The 16,206-nt window shown below is 44.3% G+C and overlaps 1 protein-coding gene across 4 annotated transcripts in view; it reads left to right on the top strand.

Moving 5' to 3' along the window:
* The window catches only part of tubgcp4 (tubulin gamma complex component 4), a 40,162-nt gene that overhangs the window by 17,625 nt on the left and 6,331 nt on the right, over nucleotides 1-16,206 (top strand). For all 4 annotated transcript variants that reach the window (XM_069902507.1, XM_069902510.1, XM_069902508.1 and 1 more), the window contains 7 exons: nucleotides 2,506-2,630; nucleotides 5,479-5,529; nucleotides 7,761-7,866; nucleotides 9,928-10,035; nucleotides 12,078-12,207; nucleotides 15,302-15,479; nucleotides 16,066-16,200. In XM_069902507.1, coding sequence (XP_069758608.1) covers nucleotides 2,506-2,630; nucleotides 5,479-5,529; nucleotides 7,761-7,866; nucleotides 9,928-10,035; nucleotides 12,078-12,207; nucleotides 15,302-15,479; nucleotides 16,066-16,200 — 833 coding nt within the window. The remainder of the gene's footprint in view (nucleotides 1-2,505; nucleotides 2,631-5,478; nucleotides 5,530-7,760; nucleotides 7,867-9,927; nucleotides 10,036-12,077; nucleotides 12,208-15,301; nucleotides 15,480-16,065; nucleotides 16,201-16,206) is intronic.

The following is a 16,206-nucleotide window of genomic DNA, read 5'->3' as shown; positions in this document are numbered from 1 at the left end:
TGTCCCCACCAGTACTGTACCCAGTATTATACAATGACAGACACATCTCCACTGGTACTGTACACAGTGATGTACAGTGACAGACACATTCCCTCTGGTACTGTATCCAGTGTTGTACAGGGACAGTCCTGTCCCCACCAGTACTGTACCCAGTATTATACAATGACAGACACATCTCCACTGGTACTGTACACAGTGATGTACAGCGACAGACACATTCCCTCTGGTACTGTATCCAGTGTTGTACAGGGACAGTCCTGTCCCCACCAGTACTGTACCCAGTATTATACAATGACAGACACATCTCCACTGGTACTGTACACAGTGATGTACAGCGACAGACACATTCCCTCTGGTACTGTATCCAGTGTTGTACAGGGACAGTCCTGTCCCCACCAGTACTGTACCCAGTATTATACAATGACAGACACGTCTCCACTGGTACTGTACACAGTGATGTACAGCGACAGACACATTCCCTCTGGTACTGTATCCAGTGTTGTACAGGGACAGTCCTGTCCCCACCAGTACTGTACCCAGTATTATACAATGACAGACACGTCTCCACTGGTACTGTACACAGTGATGTACAGCGACAGACACATTCCCTCTGGTACTGTATCCAGTGTTGTACAGGGACAGTCCTGTCCCCACCAGTACTGCACCCAGTATTATACAATGACAGACACATCTCCACTGGTACTGTACACAGTGATGTACAGCGACAGACACATTCCCTCTGGTACTGTATCCAGTGTTGTACAGGGACAGTCCTGTCCCCACCAGTACTGTACCCAGTATTATACAATGACAGACACATCTCCACTGGTACTGTACACAGTGATGTACAGCGACAGACACATTCCCTCTGGTACTGTATCCAGTGTTGTACAGGGACAGTCCTGTCCCCACCAGTACTGTACCCAGTATTATACAATGACAGACACGTCTCCACTGGTACTGTACACAGTGATGTACAGCGACAGACACATTCCCTCTGGTACTGTATCCAGTGTTGTACAGGGACAGTCCTGTCCCCACCAGTACTGTACCCAGTATTATACAATGACAGACACGTCTCCACTGGTACTGTACACAGTGATGTACAGCGACAGACACATTCCCTCTGGTACTGTATCCAGTGTTGTACAGGGACAGTCCTGTCCCCACCAGTACTGCACCCAGTATTATACAATGACAGACACATCTCCACTGGTACTGTACACAGTGATGTACAGCGACAGACACATTCCCTCTGGTACTGTATCCAGTGTTGTACAGGGACAGTCCTGTCCCCACCAGTACTGTACCCAGTATTATACAATGACAGACACATCTCCACTGGTACTGTACACAGTGATGTACAGCGACAGACACATTCCCTCTGGTACTGTATCCAGTGTTGTACAGGGACTGTCCTGTCCCCACCAGTACTGTACCCAGTATTATACAATGACAGACACATCTCCACTGGTACTGTACACAGTGATGTACAGTGACAGACACATTCCCTCTGGTACTGTACCCAGTGTTGTACAGTGACAGACCGAACCCCAATACTGTACCCCAGTGTTATGCAGTGTCAGTCCCATTCCCACCAGTACTATACCCACCATTCTACAGTGACAAATCCATCCCCACCAGTACTATTTGGTATTTTGCTCATTACCTTCATGAAGGGCTCAAGCCCAAAATGTTCTGGTATCTTTATCTTTGCTGTGTAAAGTACACCTGCTTAACCTACTGAATTTCTCCAGCATTGTGGTTTTACTTCAATCACGGTGTCTTCAGACTTTCGTTTTTTACTTCTGATCCATCTGTAGTTCGTCTTGGAACCCATGGTGCGGCCAGTCCACATCAGGCCTGGAAAGGGTATTTGGTCTGTGGGTGAACTTGCTGCGATGGTCTTCTCTGTCACTGGACTGGAGAAATTGGAATGAGGGGAGGGGAAACGAGGAGATTGGATCGAAGCAGGATTGGCTATGATGCCCTTTCTAATTGAATACTACATATTAAAAAACACAGAAATGCCGGAGGAACTCAGCAGGTCTCGCAATCCCCATTGGAGGTAAATCTGTATTACTGACGTTTTGGGTCTGATCACTTCCTCAAGAAATGGTCATCCATTTTTGCCTGTTATAGAATCTGCGAGACCAGCTGAGCTACTCCAGCATTTCTACAATCACAGCATCTGCAAACTTTTGTGTTTTACTACACGTGTCTAATCTGAATCATGAAAATTAGTCCTCTGATGGATGGCAGCAATTTGATGCAACTCTCTAGCAAATTAACGAGCTTTGAAAAAGTTGCTGGGAGGAACTTGGCAGCAGCTCCCTATTAAATGGAGTTATCTGAATATGTTTTTCTTTACAATGAACAGCCTGACTTGGAAATGTTTTCCAAAAGCACTTGAGCCAGTTTGGCCAAATTCTTCTTGGAACTGCTGTGGGTGTTTGTTGTCGCACACCAAACCTCTCAGACCTGTACTTTCTGTGTCTTCTGCAGGGTCCATTTTGAAGAACCAGGAAGATACATTTGCTGCAGAGCTTCACAAGCTCAAACAACAGCCGCTTTTCAATCTCGTGGACTTTGAGAATCTAATTGATAAGATTCGAAGTACAGTGGCTGAGGTAAGAAAGGGTTTAATTACTCGGTTGTATAGAAATGGGCGACTATGATTGCCATTCTAATTCCTGTTTTCCATGACATTCACCAGTGTGCATTGGGTCTGGTGAACTGATGGCTTAATAAGTGAAGCATTTAATGGAAAGAGCAAACACTGGAAACATTCATTTGACCCTCCGGGTCATTGGGAAAGAACCAGGAGAGAGACAGGAAAATAATGTTTGAAGTAGATTTTATTGAATTCTGGAGCAGACTCAAGGACCAAATTATTTACTTTCAGATTTATGGTCAGAGTACATACATGACATCACATTCAGCCCTGAGATTCTTTTTCTTATGGGCGAGGCAGATTACCACTTATCGGTAGTGCCAATAAAAACTCTACTCAATGTATGTAAAGAAATTAAGAAATGTAAACAAACTGCAGTACAGAGAGGGGAAAAAAATCAATAAAGTGCAAAGTTAAGAGTCCTTAAATGAGTCCCTGATGGAGTTTGTTGTTGAGGAGTCTGATGGTGGAGGGGGAGCAGCTGTTCCTGAACCTACTAGCGCCAGTATTGTGGCACCGAGACCTCTTTCCTGACGGTAGCAGCTAGAACAGACCATGTGCCGGGTGGTGTGGGTCCTTGATGATTGTTGCTGCTCTCGCACAGCAGCGTTCCCTGTAGATGCTCTTGACTGTGGGGAGGGTTTTGCCTGTGATGTTGTGGGCTGTGTCCATTATGGCTTTTCGCTCAGGGGAATTGGTGTCCCAGACCATGATGCAGCCGGTCAGCCCACTTTCCACCACACACCCGTAGAAATTTGCCAGAGTTTCCAATGTCATACCAAACCTACGCAAACTCCTGAGGAAACGGAGGCGCTGACGTGCTTTCTTCATGATGCCATTAATGTGTTGGATTCAGGAAAGATCTTCCAAGATGGTGATTCCAAAGAACTCCCTCCCCCCCCACCCCCCACCCCCCCACCCCACCCAGTAATCAATGGATCGTACACCTCTTGGTTTCCCTTTCTGAAGTCCACAATCAGTTCCTTGGTTTTGGTGATGTTGAGTTTATTCCAGCATTTCTTGTTTTAAGTTTTGTAAAAATTGTTGAAATTGTTATAAAAATGAATTGATGCGTCTGGGAGAAAAACAACAACAACCCCTTTCATTTAGCTATTTCTGATTGAAGTTCTGGCCCAAATCTCTGATAATTAGAGCTGTGCCCAAAGTGCTGCAGGAACTCAGTGGGCGGATAGCATCCATGGAAGGCAATAGATTGCCACAGCTCAGGCTGAAACCTTCAATCAGGAAGACAACCCTTTATGTGGGAATTTCCTGATGAAGGGTTTTAGCCCAAAATATTGCCTTCCACAAATGCTACCTGGCCTACTGAGTTCTCCCAGCATTTTGTTGTGTGTTGCTCCAGTTTTGCCTCATCTGTAGTCTCTCTTGTTAATCTATGACATAAACTATACCCTGGGAATCAAGCCTTAATAACAGATTATGTCTCTAACTTGCATATCTTGCCGTTATAACTCACGCTTAGCGTAGCGGTTAGTGCAATGCTCTTACAGCGCTTTCGACTATGGTTTGAATCTGGTGCAGTGTCAGATCAGTTTTGAAGAATAATTATTTCTGAATAACACTGGACAACGAAGATTTTGCTTCCTGAACACTTTTGAGTGTATTTTATAGATTTTGGACTGCTGATCACGAAAATCATCTTTAAAATTTTCCCATCGCGTACTATTTTTTGCATATAAAACCTATTTTTGTGATTTCCGAAGGGCTCAAGCCATAAATGTTGATTATTTATCTTTGCTATACAAAGTACACTGTCTGACCTGGTGAGTTTCTTGGGCGTTGTACTTTAATGCAAAACCGTGAAGAGCGACAGGTCATTGAAAATTCATTTTCCGCATTCTCACTCGGACTCCTTCCCCGCTGATCTCGGTGCTGTCAGTGATGAACACAGTGAAAGGTTTCACCAGGACATTGCGACCACGGAAAAGCAGGATCAGGGGAACTAGAATCCATCGACGTTGGCCGACTATTGTTGGACACTGACGCAAGAGGCATCAGATGCTGAGTACAAATGAAAATCGGCGGCAGAACATTTTTAGGTCAGTTGACCTAAAATCATTATGCGATTGAGTCATTAAAAGTTAAATTCATGTAGATGCTCCTCTACTTGCGATGGTCTGACATGATTTTTTTTTCAGTTATAATGGTCGTTATTGCCATATTTTATGATTAAAATTGTTTTTTTTTCCATTGTGGAATAAAAGATATTCAATATTTAATTATAAAATAACTTAAAAATGTTTTGCAGGGAAGGAGTCCAGTGTTATTCAGAAATAATTATTCTTCAAATAGGCTTTGTTTGAGATAAATTTGCCCCAGTGAAGGCTACGGTAATGTTTTGAGCAGGTTTAAGGTAGACTTCAACGTGCTATGATTTACAGTAGTGTATTTTTTTCCAACTTAAGCCCATTGTAAGTGGAAAATTCTTATCAGAACTTAACCCCATTGTAAGTCAAGGAACACCTGCCTTTCTCCCAATTCCTATGTGATACAGCAAATCTGAAATAAACTGTGTTCAGCTTGAAGTAGTTAGTCTATCATATTCCCCTTTTTTTCCCCAGGAAGCAAATCTTTAGAAAAAATTGTTATCCTATGTAATGGAGAATTGTCTGCTAATGCTTGAACGTACTGATCTAGGAGGGACGAGGAGTAGGAAAATGTAGGTAGGCTTTTCGGATGAAGTGCCATTCATATTGTCTCTCTGCTACTGTGGCACTCACGCTCAATGGTTCTGCATTCCCCTGTGGTATATTTTCCTCTGTGTTTCTCTTTGTTTTCACCAGCATCTGTGGAAGCTCCTGGTGGAAGAGGCAGGACTCCTGGGACAACTCAAGGTGAGAATGAACAATGATCACAAACTGGGCTTTGAGCATTTTAATTTTGACTTGGTGACTCCGCAGGCAAGCTGTGTGTGAGTAGGAGACCAACTTGGAATCGGTGGCATTCGCCTGTTTCTGCTGACCTTGCTCTCCGAGGTAATAGAAGTTAAAGCTGCAGCTTTTCTTCAGTGAGAATTGAATTGGCATTGAATGAAACCAGGAAGTCTGAAGACTCTGTGGTTGCAGTAAAAATACCCAAGTGCTGCTGGACAAACTCAACACAGGGGTGGCCAAACTTTTTTTGGTTGTGGGCCACAAATGGGAAACATATGAGGAGCCATGGGCCAAACAATATTAAGCCCAGCAGTTTTCAACCAGTTGCACTGCAAGAAAAACAGTGTTTTAGTCCAGAAAATCTGAGCGCCATCAAAAAATAATTTTCTATCAAAATAACAATGCACTACTGAACAGTTTAACTTTTGGTCTTGTTCATCGAAATGGCAGCGACATCTATTGTTGAAACTAAGAAGTGCAATCTACAGACAGTGCAATTTTTTGTTGAAGACTCTGTTTTAACAGGCCATATTCCATTTTATTTTTAAAATTCAGCCCAGGCCACTTAAAAATGGGCAACAGGCTGCAGTTGGCTCAAGGGCAGTAGTTTGGCCACCCCTAACTCAGCAGATCCTGCAGTGTCCATAGGAGGTAAAGGTAAGAGCCCTGCAAAGTCTGAACAAAAAGACATGGTTCCCCAATTTATATATTTAAAAAAAAAAAGTGGGCGCTGGAGGAAAGGAGGGGGGGTGAGGAGAGAATAGGCCAACAGCCAAGAGGCCAAAGATGGACATGGATAAGAGGGCAGGAGGGAAAAGCAGAGACTTGGCACCCCAAGTAAAGATGATGTCGAGATGAAAATGCAGCACACGTACTATAACCAGACGTTGGAGCTGAGGTATCCTCATGGGGTTTTACTTTTAAATATGTGGTAACTTTTGGTGCTGGGTAATTGGAATGGGAAACTACTGTGGGTGAAGTACAATGCTGGAGAAACTCAGCAGATCAAACCTGGGAACCAGTCTGATTATCTTTTGTTACATTTACTGTATAGCAAGTATATCCATCATTTTTAGGCAACCATTATCTTTTCAAATTTAATTTAAATTTTTTTAAAATTTAGACATACAGCACAGTAACAGGCCCTTTCAGTCCACGAGCCCGTGCCGTCCAATTTACACCCCCTTAACCTACACCCTCTGGTAAATTTTGAATGGTGGGAAGAAACCAGAGCTCCCGGGGAAAAGCCACGCAGACACGAAGAAAACTTACAACTCTTTACGGTCAGCCCCGATCACTGGCGCTGTAACAGCGTAACGCTAACCATACCTCTCTATCATCTTTTTCTCAAAACTGGTCTGCAGATGATCAGATCCTTGAGAAATTGGAGTTTCTTTAACATTTTAAAAAATTTCCTCATTATCAACTATAACCAACTATACTGTTGGTTCTCCAATATTTTATTGAGCTTATTATGTCACCTTCTGGAGATAGACATTCAGGTTTTGTTTAATTCTTTTGTTTTTCTTCTTCCCCATTGTAAATTCCCCTGCACTTCTTTCCCCTCTCTCTATGAGTCACATTTCCCCTTACTAGTCTTTCCCTTTTTTACATAGCTTTAGAAGCTCTTCCCGTTTAAATATTCTTCTCTTGTTTACTCTCATTTTTCCTCTTGACGATGCAGCCAGTCAGCACCCTGTCCACCACACATCTGTAGAAATTTGTCTCGGTTCCCAACGTCCTACCAAACCTCCGCAAACTCCTGAGGAAGTAGAGGTGCTGACGTGCTTTCTTCATGATGCTATCATCAACCTTTGAACAGCCAAGATCTAAAATAGCCTGTTCCTTGTTCACTACCCTGACAGTGCAGTGCCCTCTCAGTTCTTTATTCGCTGAATTTGCCTGGATTGTATGGCACCATTTACCCAAGACTAAAGTTTTCCCTCAAACTCTCAGATGCATCCCCATTTGTTCTGCTGTCATCTGAAGTAATTTAACACTCTAGTGTGATGTGAACTGACTACTTCAACTTGCGAAACAGTAATGGTTCTACCCTTTTCAATATTTGTGTGGTTCTTCATTCTGGGCCTTAGAAAGAAAGGAACGACTTTCTACTGTGTATAAAAAGCTTTGACATAAAAACTGTGGATTAGCACTGAGAACTGTCCGATATGTCCTGGGCTGTTTTACAGATAATCAAAGATTTCTACTTACTGGGTCGAGGTGAACTGTTTCAGGCTTTCATCGACAGTGCACAGCATTTATTGAAGACTCCACCAACTGCAGTCACTGAACACGGTAAACAAGATGTCTAACTGGAGGGAGATGTTATTAGTGTTGGGAATAGAGTGTGGAGAGAAATAATTAAGTTTAGGATCATTTCCTCAGCTTTGCTTACTACAACTAAAAAATGTTCCTCTGAGGTTAAGTAAGATACAAACCGGAGGTCATGGGTTAAGGGTGAAAGGGGAGAGGTTTAGAGGAACATTAGGTGGAATTTCCTCATATAGAGAGTGAAATGAGCTGACGTGGTGAATGTGGGCTCAATTTTAACATTTAAGAAAAACTTGGACAGGTCAATGGATAAGAGGAGTCGGGAGGGATATAGAATGGATGCGGGTCGATGGGACAAGGCGGAATAATAGTTTGGTACAGCCAAAGGGGCTGTTTTTCTGTGCTGTAATGTTTTATGATTTAGTAGAAATGTTGGCTCTTCCTGCATTTGTTTAGAACAATAGTGAACATTAAATGAAAGGCAGTCGGCCCGCCGGTACCTCACCAAAGAATTGCGCCATTGTTCAGGAGACACTCAGTGAGTCTGAAGGGATTCTCTTTTGCTTCTCTTTCCCTTATTTCATTGTCAGGCCTCTGTCTGGAGGCCGGCTACAAGAGCGGATCTGAAACTTAAAACTTGCCTTTCAGACAGCATCCCATTCATATTGAGAGGTGCCTCGTAGCGCCCTTCAGAGCCGCAGCACCACCCAGGGAAGACGGGCATTGCTCTGCTGTGCTTTGAGCTGCGGAGGGCGGCCCAGAAAGCCGAAGTGGCCCAGTGTGGCTGTCCCATCCCCCAGCGGCCCCCACTGCTGCGTCTTTGAGCCTTAAGCATGTACTCACCACAAATGTAACAGAATGTATCGCAGCTGTTGCGATATTGACAAGACATTTCTACTGTATTGAATCTTCCTGAAGACAATAATTGCTATTGCCTGAAGAACTTGTGCATCAACGTGCGTTCAATCAATGTCAGTGTAATGCACAGCATTTGTAGATGTGAGCTGCTTTTATAGCCTGTCTGCACCTATCTTGACTAAGCCTGCCCAGGCCTAAGACTACATTTGCATAGCACCTGCACTAAAAGTGCATGGCCAGGCTTGCTTGGATTGACCAAAATGGCTTGCTTGAAAGGGTTATTGTATGAGGATCATCTGACTGCTCTTGGGCTGAACTCATTGGAATTTAAGAGGAGGAGGGGGGGGTGGGGGTCTAATTTGAGACATTTTGAATATTTGAATATTGAAAGGCATGGACAGCATAGATGAAGAAAGGTTGTTTCCCATGTTGAGAGGGTCCAGAATAAAAGGGCACAACTTCAGGATTGAGGGGCCACAGGGCGGTGAATCTGTGGAATTTGTTGCACAGATGGATGTAGAGACCAGGTCATTGGGTGTAGATAACACAGAAATTGATAGGTTCTAAATTAGCCAGGGCATCAAAGGTTATGGGGAGAAGGCTGGGTAGTGGGGCTAAGTGGGGGAAATTGATCAGCTCCTGGTTAAATGGTGGGGCAGGCTTGATGGGCTGAATTGCCTATTTCTGCTGCTATTTCTCATGGTCTTATGATCCGTCTATACCTTGCCTTTTTACTATTTGTCTAAATGACTTGATGGAGTAAGTACATGATTCTTCCATCTCCACTGGCACTGAAATCTTAATCAACATCTTTCACCATTCTCATCTCCCTTCAAGTTATTTTAAGATTTTAAACCCAAATCAAAAATTTTTTAACAGCCAGTCTTGTTTATCTGTACTGGCTCCTCTTGCTCTACCTGTAATTGATAGGTTAGCTCTTCCACCTTGGTTATAGTTTAAAAAAAAATTCCAGTGTGAAATTGCACGTACTCTAGCAATGACTGCTGAGGACATAAAAAGGAATTTAGGGAAATGGGGATTGGGCGGAAAAATGTTTGAGCTGCAAGTTGGGGCAGGGTGGTGATGCAGGCTCAATGCCTGGTCTTAATGATCTTGTGCTTCTACATTATTAAAATATGTAATTAAATTGCGGCAAAGATAAAAAATTAATTGAAGTTGTTTTCTCCTCTGTGGCTTCCTGCGCTTTCATCTATGACTATGTTATAGATGTCAACGTAGCCTTTCAGCAATCAGCACACAGGGTGTTACTGGATGATGACAATCTTCTCCCGCTGCTGCATCTCACTGTTGAGTACCATGGGAAAGACCCTAAAGGTAGGTGGGTGCACTGGTTTGTTTTGAACTGTCTCTGTATATGTTGCATCGTGTGCAGGTAGAGAAGTCAGGAAAGGCAACACCGGTGGTGTATCACCAGTTGATGCCAAATCTGTAATGTGTGTGCCCCGAGCACCGTCCGGAACCCAGTGCAGGCTGTTCAAGTGGCGCAATTAACATCCGTCCGATCACCTGAAAGAAGTTGAGCAAGGAAGGAGGAGCTGTCCCTTGTATCTATGTCCTTTTGGCCTGGTGCACAGCATTTACGGTCAATACCTTCCTTTCCACTGATGCTCTGCTTTGCATGTGACCCCAGATCCATATACTAACTATTGGACAGAATTCTTGGGGACAGGGTATACGAGCATTTAGAGAAGCGTCGTCTTCTTGGGGATTGTCATTAAGCTTTGTGGGGGGCATGTCGTGCCTCAAGATCGTAATTGAGTTTTTTGAGGCAGTAACAAAAGAAATTGACGAAGGTTGGCAGTAGATATGTTTGAGGATTTTAGCAAGGTGTTTGCCCCATGGGAGACTCGTTCAGAAATTCATGAGGCATGGGATCCATGGAATCTTGGCTGTGTGGATTCAGAATTGGCTTGCCTGCACAAAACAGAGGGTAGTTGTAGATGGTCTGTGACCAGAGGAGTTCTGCAGAGATCTGGGATCCCTGGTCTGTGATTTTTTTTTTTCTCCCTCATTATTATTAATGACCTGGGCGAAGAAGCAGAGGGATGGGTCAGTAAATTTGCAAAGGTTGGTGGTGTGGATAGTGTAGAAAGTTGTAGTTTCAACAGGATAGAGACAGGAGGCAGAGTGGGGTGGGAAATTGGTAGATGGAGTTCAATCTGAATAAGTGTGGTGTTGCTTTTTGGAAGGTCAAACCTAAAGGCTGAGCATGTGGTTAATGGGAGGATTCGTAACAGTGCGGAAGAACAGAAGGACTTTGGGGTCCAAATCCATGGGTCTCTCGAGGTTGCCGCGCAGGTTGACAGGATAGTTTAGAAGGCTTTTCGTATGCTGGTCTTCATTCACCTGAATGGTTTGATTTCAAGAGTTGTGAGGTCATGTTTCAGCTCTATAAAACTCTAATTAGTCCACCCTTGGAATATTGAGTTCAGTTCTGGTCACCTCATTATACGATGTGGAAGCTGTGGAAAGGGTACAGAGAAGATTTCCCAGGATGATGCCTGGATTGAAGAAATTGTCTTAAGGCAAGGTTAACAGAGTCTTTGGAGTGAAGAAAGATGAAAGGGGATTTAATAAAGGTTGACAAGATTGAGAGTTGTAGATAGGGCCGACACCCAGAACCATTTTCCTGAGGCACGTAGCAGACACCGGAGGACATCTGTACAAGGTGAAGGGAGGAAAGTTTAAATTTTGTCAAACAGTATGGTAACAGGACTTTTGACCCATGAGCCCTTACTGCCCAATTAACCCTCAGTTTTGAAGAAACTAGAGCGCCTGGAGGAAACTTGTGCAAACAAGGGGAGATCATACAAATTCCTTGCAGACAGGATCAGATCAAACCCAAGTTGCTGGCGCTGTAACAGCATTGCATTTAACTACTGTGCTACCATGACGCCCACGAAAAATGCCAGAGGTAAGTATTTTAAACAGAGTGGTGGGTGCTTGGAATACATTGGCAGGGGTGGTGTTGGTATCATCAGGACATCTAAAAGACTCTTTGCCACACAGGGTGCAGGAAAAATAGAGGGTTATGGGTGTGACATTGGGAACGTTTCATTTGTTAAATAGGTTTATATAGGTCGGCACATCATCAAATACCAAATGGCCTGTACTGAGCTGTAATGTTCAGTGTTCTCATTGTTGCACCAAATGCCGATGACAGGACAAATCAAACACAACCTTCTCTAAGACAATTATGTAGAGTTTGTAGAACAGTGTTGATTTCTGCTTCCCTCAGCCCTTCCTTTCAGATACTGAGCTGTTGTCCTTTCATTCCCAAGTGTTAACAATTGCTGAGCATTTTATTCCATTGTAAGATTTGCTATTTCTTTCTGGATCTATTTCCCCACTCACAGACTCGACACAAAACCGTGATCCGTCATCTTTACCTCGTGAAGCCCCGACGACTGGCTGGTCTGCTCTGGGACTGTCGTACAAGGTGCAATGGCCTTTGCACATCCTGTTCACCCCTGCTGTACTGGAAAAGTAAGGTTACTCTGTGAATTGTTGTTGTCTCTCTTGCGGGCCCCGCTCAGTATGACTTGCTTTTCCTTCCAAGCCTGGCCAGTGTTTTAATTTCTACTGCGGCCCTAGCTGAGAGAAGCCGATCTGCACAGGCATCGAATCAAACACAGCACACTAACTGGAGATACTCGAGCTAGGTCAGAACTCTGGAGGGATTCAAAAAAAGAGTTGATTCTCTGGATGTTTGATAAGTAATGTTGCATATGCAGGAGTTAAACATGAAAGGCGACAGACACTGTGAATGAAGTAAATACACAATGCTGGAGAAACTTGGCAGGTCTTTAGATAGCAAAGATACATAACCAACGTCTAGCCTGAAACATTGGTTATGCATCTTTATCTTTGCTTTATAAAGTTCACGGTTTGACCGACTGAGTTTCTCCAGTACTGTATTGTTTCTTCAACCATGCTATCTGCAGACTTTAAAGTTTTACTTCCAAACTCAGCAGGTCAAACCATGTACTTTATATAGTTAAGGTAAAGATACATAAATAAAACAAGTAACCAACATTTCATTGAGGAATGAGCAAAATGTGGGCAGGCACCCGAACAAAATGACGGGGGAGAGGGCCAGGGGGAGGAGCACGGTCCCCCAGGCAGGAGGTAATAGGTGGAGGAGGGAGGGAGGGCACAGCAGCAAACAGGGGGAGGGTGAGATGGCTCTGTGAATGGAGAGGGAAGGGGGTGGAGAGCTGGAGGAATGAAGACAGAGGGATGGGGAAGGGGAGTGGGCTAGCAGAAACTGAAGAAGACTATGTTAAATGTGCACCAGGTTTTAAGAAAGTATGAATATTGAGGAATAATTGGACAAAGTTTCCTGTTCTCTTCAATATCGTGCTTTGGGGTGTGACATCCATTTGAGTATCCAGGCCTGACATCTCACAGTAACGCTGGAACCACACTACAGATCGGGCAGCATCTGGGAAAAGAGAAACTGACTGAACAAAATCAGTGCAGAACAGAAGGGGAAGGGATGGAAAGAAACAAACATAACATAACATAATAACATAACAATTACAGCACGGAAACAGGCCATTAGGCCCTTCTAGTCCGCACCGAACCAAACACCCCTCTCTAGTCCCACCTCCCTGCACAATAACAATACATTCATAACCCTCCATCTTCTTCTCATCCATATACCTGTCCAACCTTTTCTTAAATAATACAATTGACTCCGCCGCCACTATTTCTCCCGGAAGCTCATTCCACACCGCTACCACTCTCTGAGTAAAGAAATTCCCCCTCATGTTACCTCTAAACCTCTACCCCTTAACTCATGTCCTCTTGTTTCAATCTCTCCTACTCTTAACGGAAATAGTCTATCCACATCCACTCTGTCTATCCCTTTCATAATCTTAAATACCTCTATCAAATCCCCTCTCAACCTTCTACGCTCCAAAGAATAAAGACCTAATCTGTCCAATCTCTCCCTATACTCTAGATGCTTAAACCCAGGTAACATTCTGGTAAATCTTCTCTGCACTCTCTCCACTCTGTTTATATCCTTCCTATAATTAGGCGACCAGAACTGCACACAGAACTCCAAATTAGGCCGCACCAGCGTCTTATACAATCTCAACATTCTCAATGGAATATCTTTGATAGGGTGAGGCCAGGGATGTTGTGGGGATCGGCTATTTTCAGGGAGCCCCTTTGGCTTAATGAGGGCAGCTCATTCCAACGTGAGTTAGGAAGAGGAGTAAAAACAAATGGAAGGCTGCTAAATGCAGGTGTGTAGGAAATGGCCAGGAAGTCCAGCTGTGCTTGAGGAGAGAGAAAAACTGACAAGAGGTGATGGTACAGACAGAAAGCAAGAATTCAATTTGGAGACTGTATCCTACAATTTCTGCTTTGATTTTGTACTTGCATCATCTGAATTTTGTTTTTCATGGCTTGCAACCTCTCATCTCTGACAAATCAAATTTGTGTCATCTGATTGCACAAGTTCAACCCAATGACGTAGCATTCTCTGGTTCTTGGTGCAAAACACACAGACAGACAGCCAGTATATGATTCAGTACATGACAAGTATTCATAAATGCAATAAATAAATGTTTTGGAAATACTTGAGTTTGGAGGGTTCGTGTGAGCAGTTCCTTTGGTCGTTCAGCGTTCTCACTGTCGGTGGGAAGAATCTGTTCCTCAGCCTGGTGGTTCCGGCTCTGATTATCTCTTTCTCAATGGGAGCAGCTGAAAAGATGCTGTGTGGAGGGTGGAAGGGGGTCCTCAGTGATTTTGCGCATTCTCTTCAAGCAACAATTCTGGTAGATCATGTCGATGGCGGAGAGGGAGACTCCAGTGACCTAACCCTAACCCTCTCTGCCGCTCTTATGGTCCTGTGGATTGACTTAGGTCCATTTCTCTGGAACAATCATGCCCACACTGTGATGCAGTGGCCAGGATGCTCTTGTAGAGCTCCCGTGGAAGGTTGACAGAATGATGGCCGGTAGCCTTGCCTGCTTCAGACTTCAGAAAATGCAGTTGCTGTTGTGCCTTCCTGAGAAGTTGAGTGTCCATGATAGGTCACTAATTAAGTGAACTCCAAGGAACTTGGTGCTCTCCACTCTGTCTACTACAGAGTTGTTGATGTGTAGTGGAGGGTAGTTGTTCCTGAAGTCCACAATCATCTCCTTTGTCTTGTCCATGTTGAAACTCTGGTCATTACACTCGCACCATTTCACGAGATTTTCCACCCCTTCTCTGTAGGGCGACACATTGTTGTTGCTGATGAGGCCGACGACCGTTGGGTCATCTGCTAACTTGATGAACTGGCGATGTGGTCGTGGGTCAGTAGCATGACAGGAGTGGTCTGAGCATATAGCACTGAGGTGCACCAGTACTCAGCGTGAAATTCTGCTACCAACCCAGACAGACTGCTATTTTCATTAGGAAGTTACTCTAGAATCGAGGTACAGAGAGGGGTGTTCAGTCCCGGCGAGGACAATGGCATTCCCTCAATTTGGCGGGAGGGGGGCTGGGGGGATCTGTCTGTTCTTGGTTGAGAGACGATATTTGTAGCTCTGAATTTCTGACTACCTAGCATTCTCTCCCCGAGGTACAATATTGTGTTCAAGTACTTGCTGAGTGTGCGGAGAGTGCAGGCGGAACTGCAGCACTGCTGGGCTGTGCAGATGCAACGGAAGCACCTGGCGTCCAACCAGACCGATGCGGTCAAGTGGAGAGTGAGAAACCACATGGCTTTCCTTGTGGACAACCTGCAGTACTACCTCCAGGTAACCGGGAACAAACCACCACCTTCAGCACCATGTACAACCAGGACCCCCACACGAGGCCCATCCACTGGGATTGTGCTCTCAGGAATTGGGGAGTAGTAGATAGAACATCGAACACTACAGCACAGTACAGACCCTTCGGCCATTGATGTGCCGATCTATATCTTACAACAAAAATAAACAAAACCTTCCTACTTGTAACCCTCTATTTTTCTTTCATCCATGTGCCTGTCCAGGAGTCTCTTAAATGCCCCCTAATATTTCGGCCGCCACCACCATCCCTGGCAAGGCATTCCAGGCACCCAGGGTTTCTGGTATCATACCAAATCTCAGCCAACTCTTGAGGATGTAGAGGTGCTGATGAGCTTTATTCATGAAGCCATTAGTGTGTTGGGTCCAAGAATGATCCTTCAAGACAGTGACTCCCAAGAACTTAAATTTGCTCACCTTCTCCACCATCTTCAACAGAGTGGAAGCAAAGATTGGCCCATAGCAAATCAACATTTGAGGGGATCCAATCCCCTGTGTGTGTTCAGTTCGGCAGTTTCTTTTTGTAGGATACTGATGCTGCCTTGTGTCCTTTCAGGTGGATGTCCTGGAGTCTCAGTTTTCGCAGCTTCTCCAGCAGATAAATTCCATCCGAGATTTTGAAAGCATCCGACTGGCTCACGATCATTTCCTGAGTAACTTGCTGGCTCAGTCGTTCATCCTGCTCAAACCCGTGAGT

The sequence above is a fragment of the Narcine bancroftii genome, chromosome 11 (genome assembly GCF_036971445.1).
Source record: "Narcine bancroftii isolate sNarBan1 chromosome 11, sNarBan1.hap1, whole genome shotgun sequence".
Taxonomy (NCBI): domain Eukaryota; kingdom Metazoa; phylum Chordata; class Chondrichthyes; order Torpediniformes; family Narcinidae; genus Narcine; species Narcine bancroftii.
Note: the sequence above shows the minus strand (reverse complement) of the source record. Positions and strands in the feature narration are given on the sequence as shown.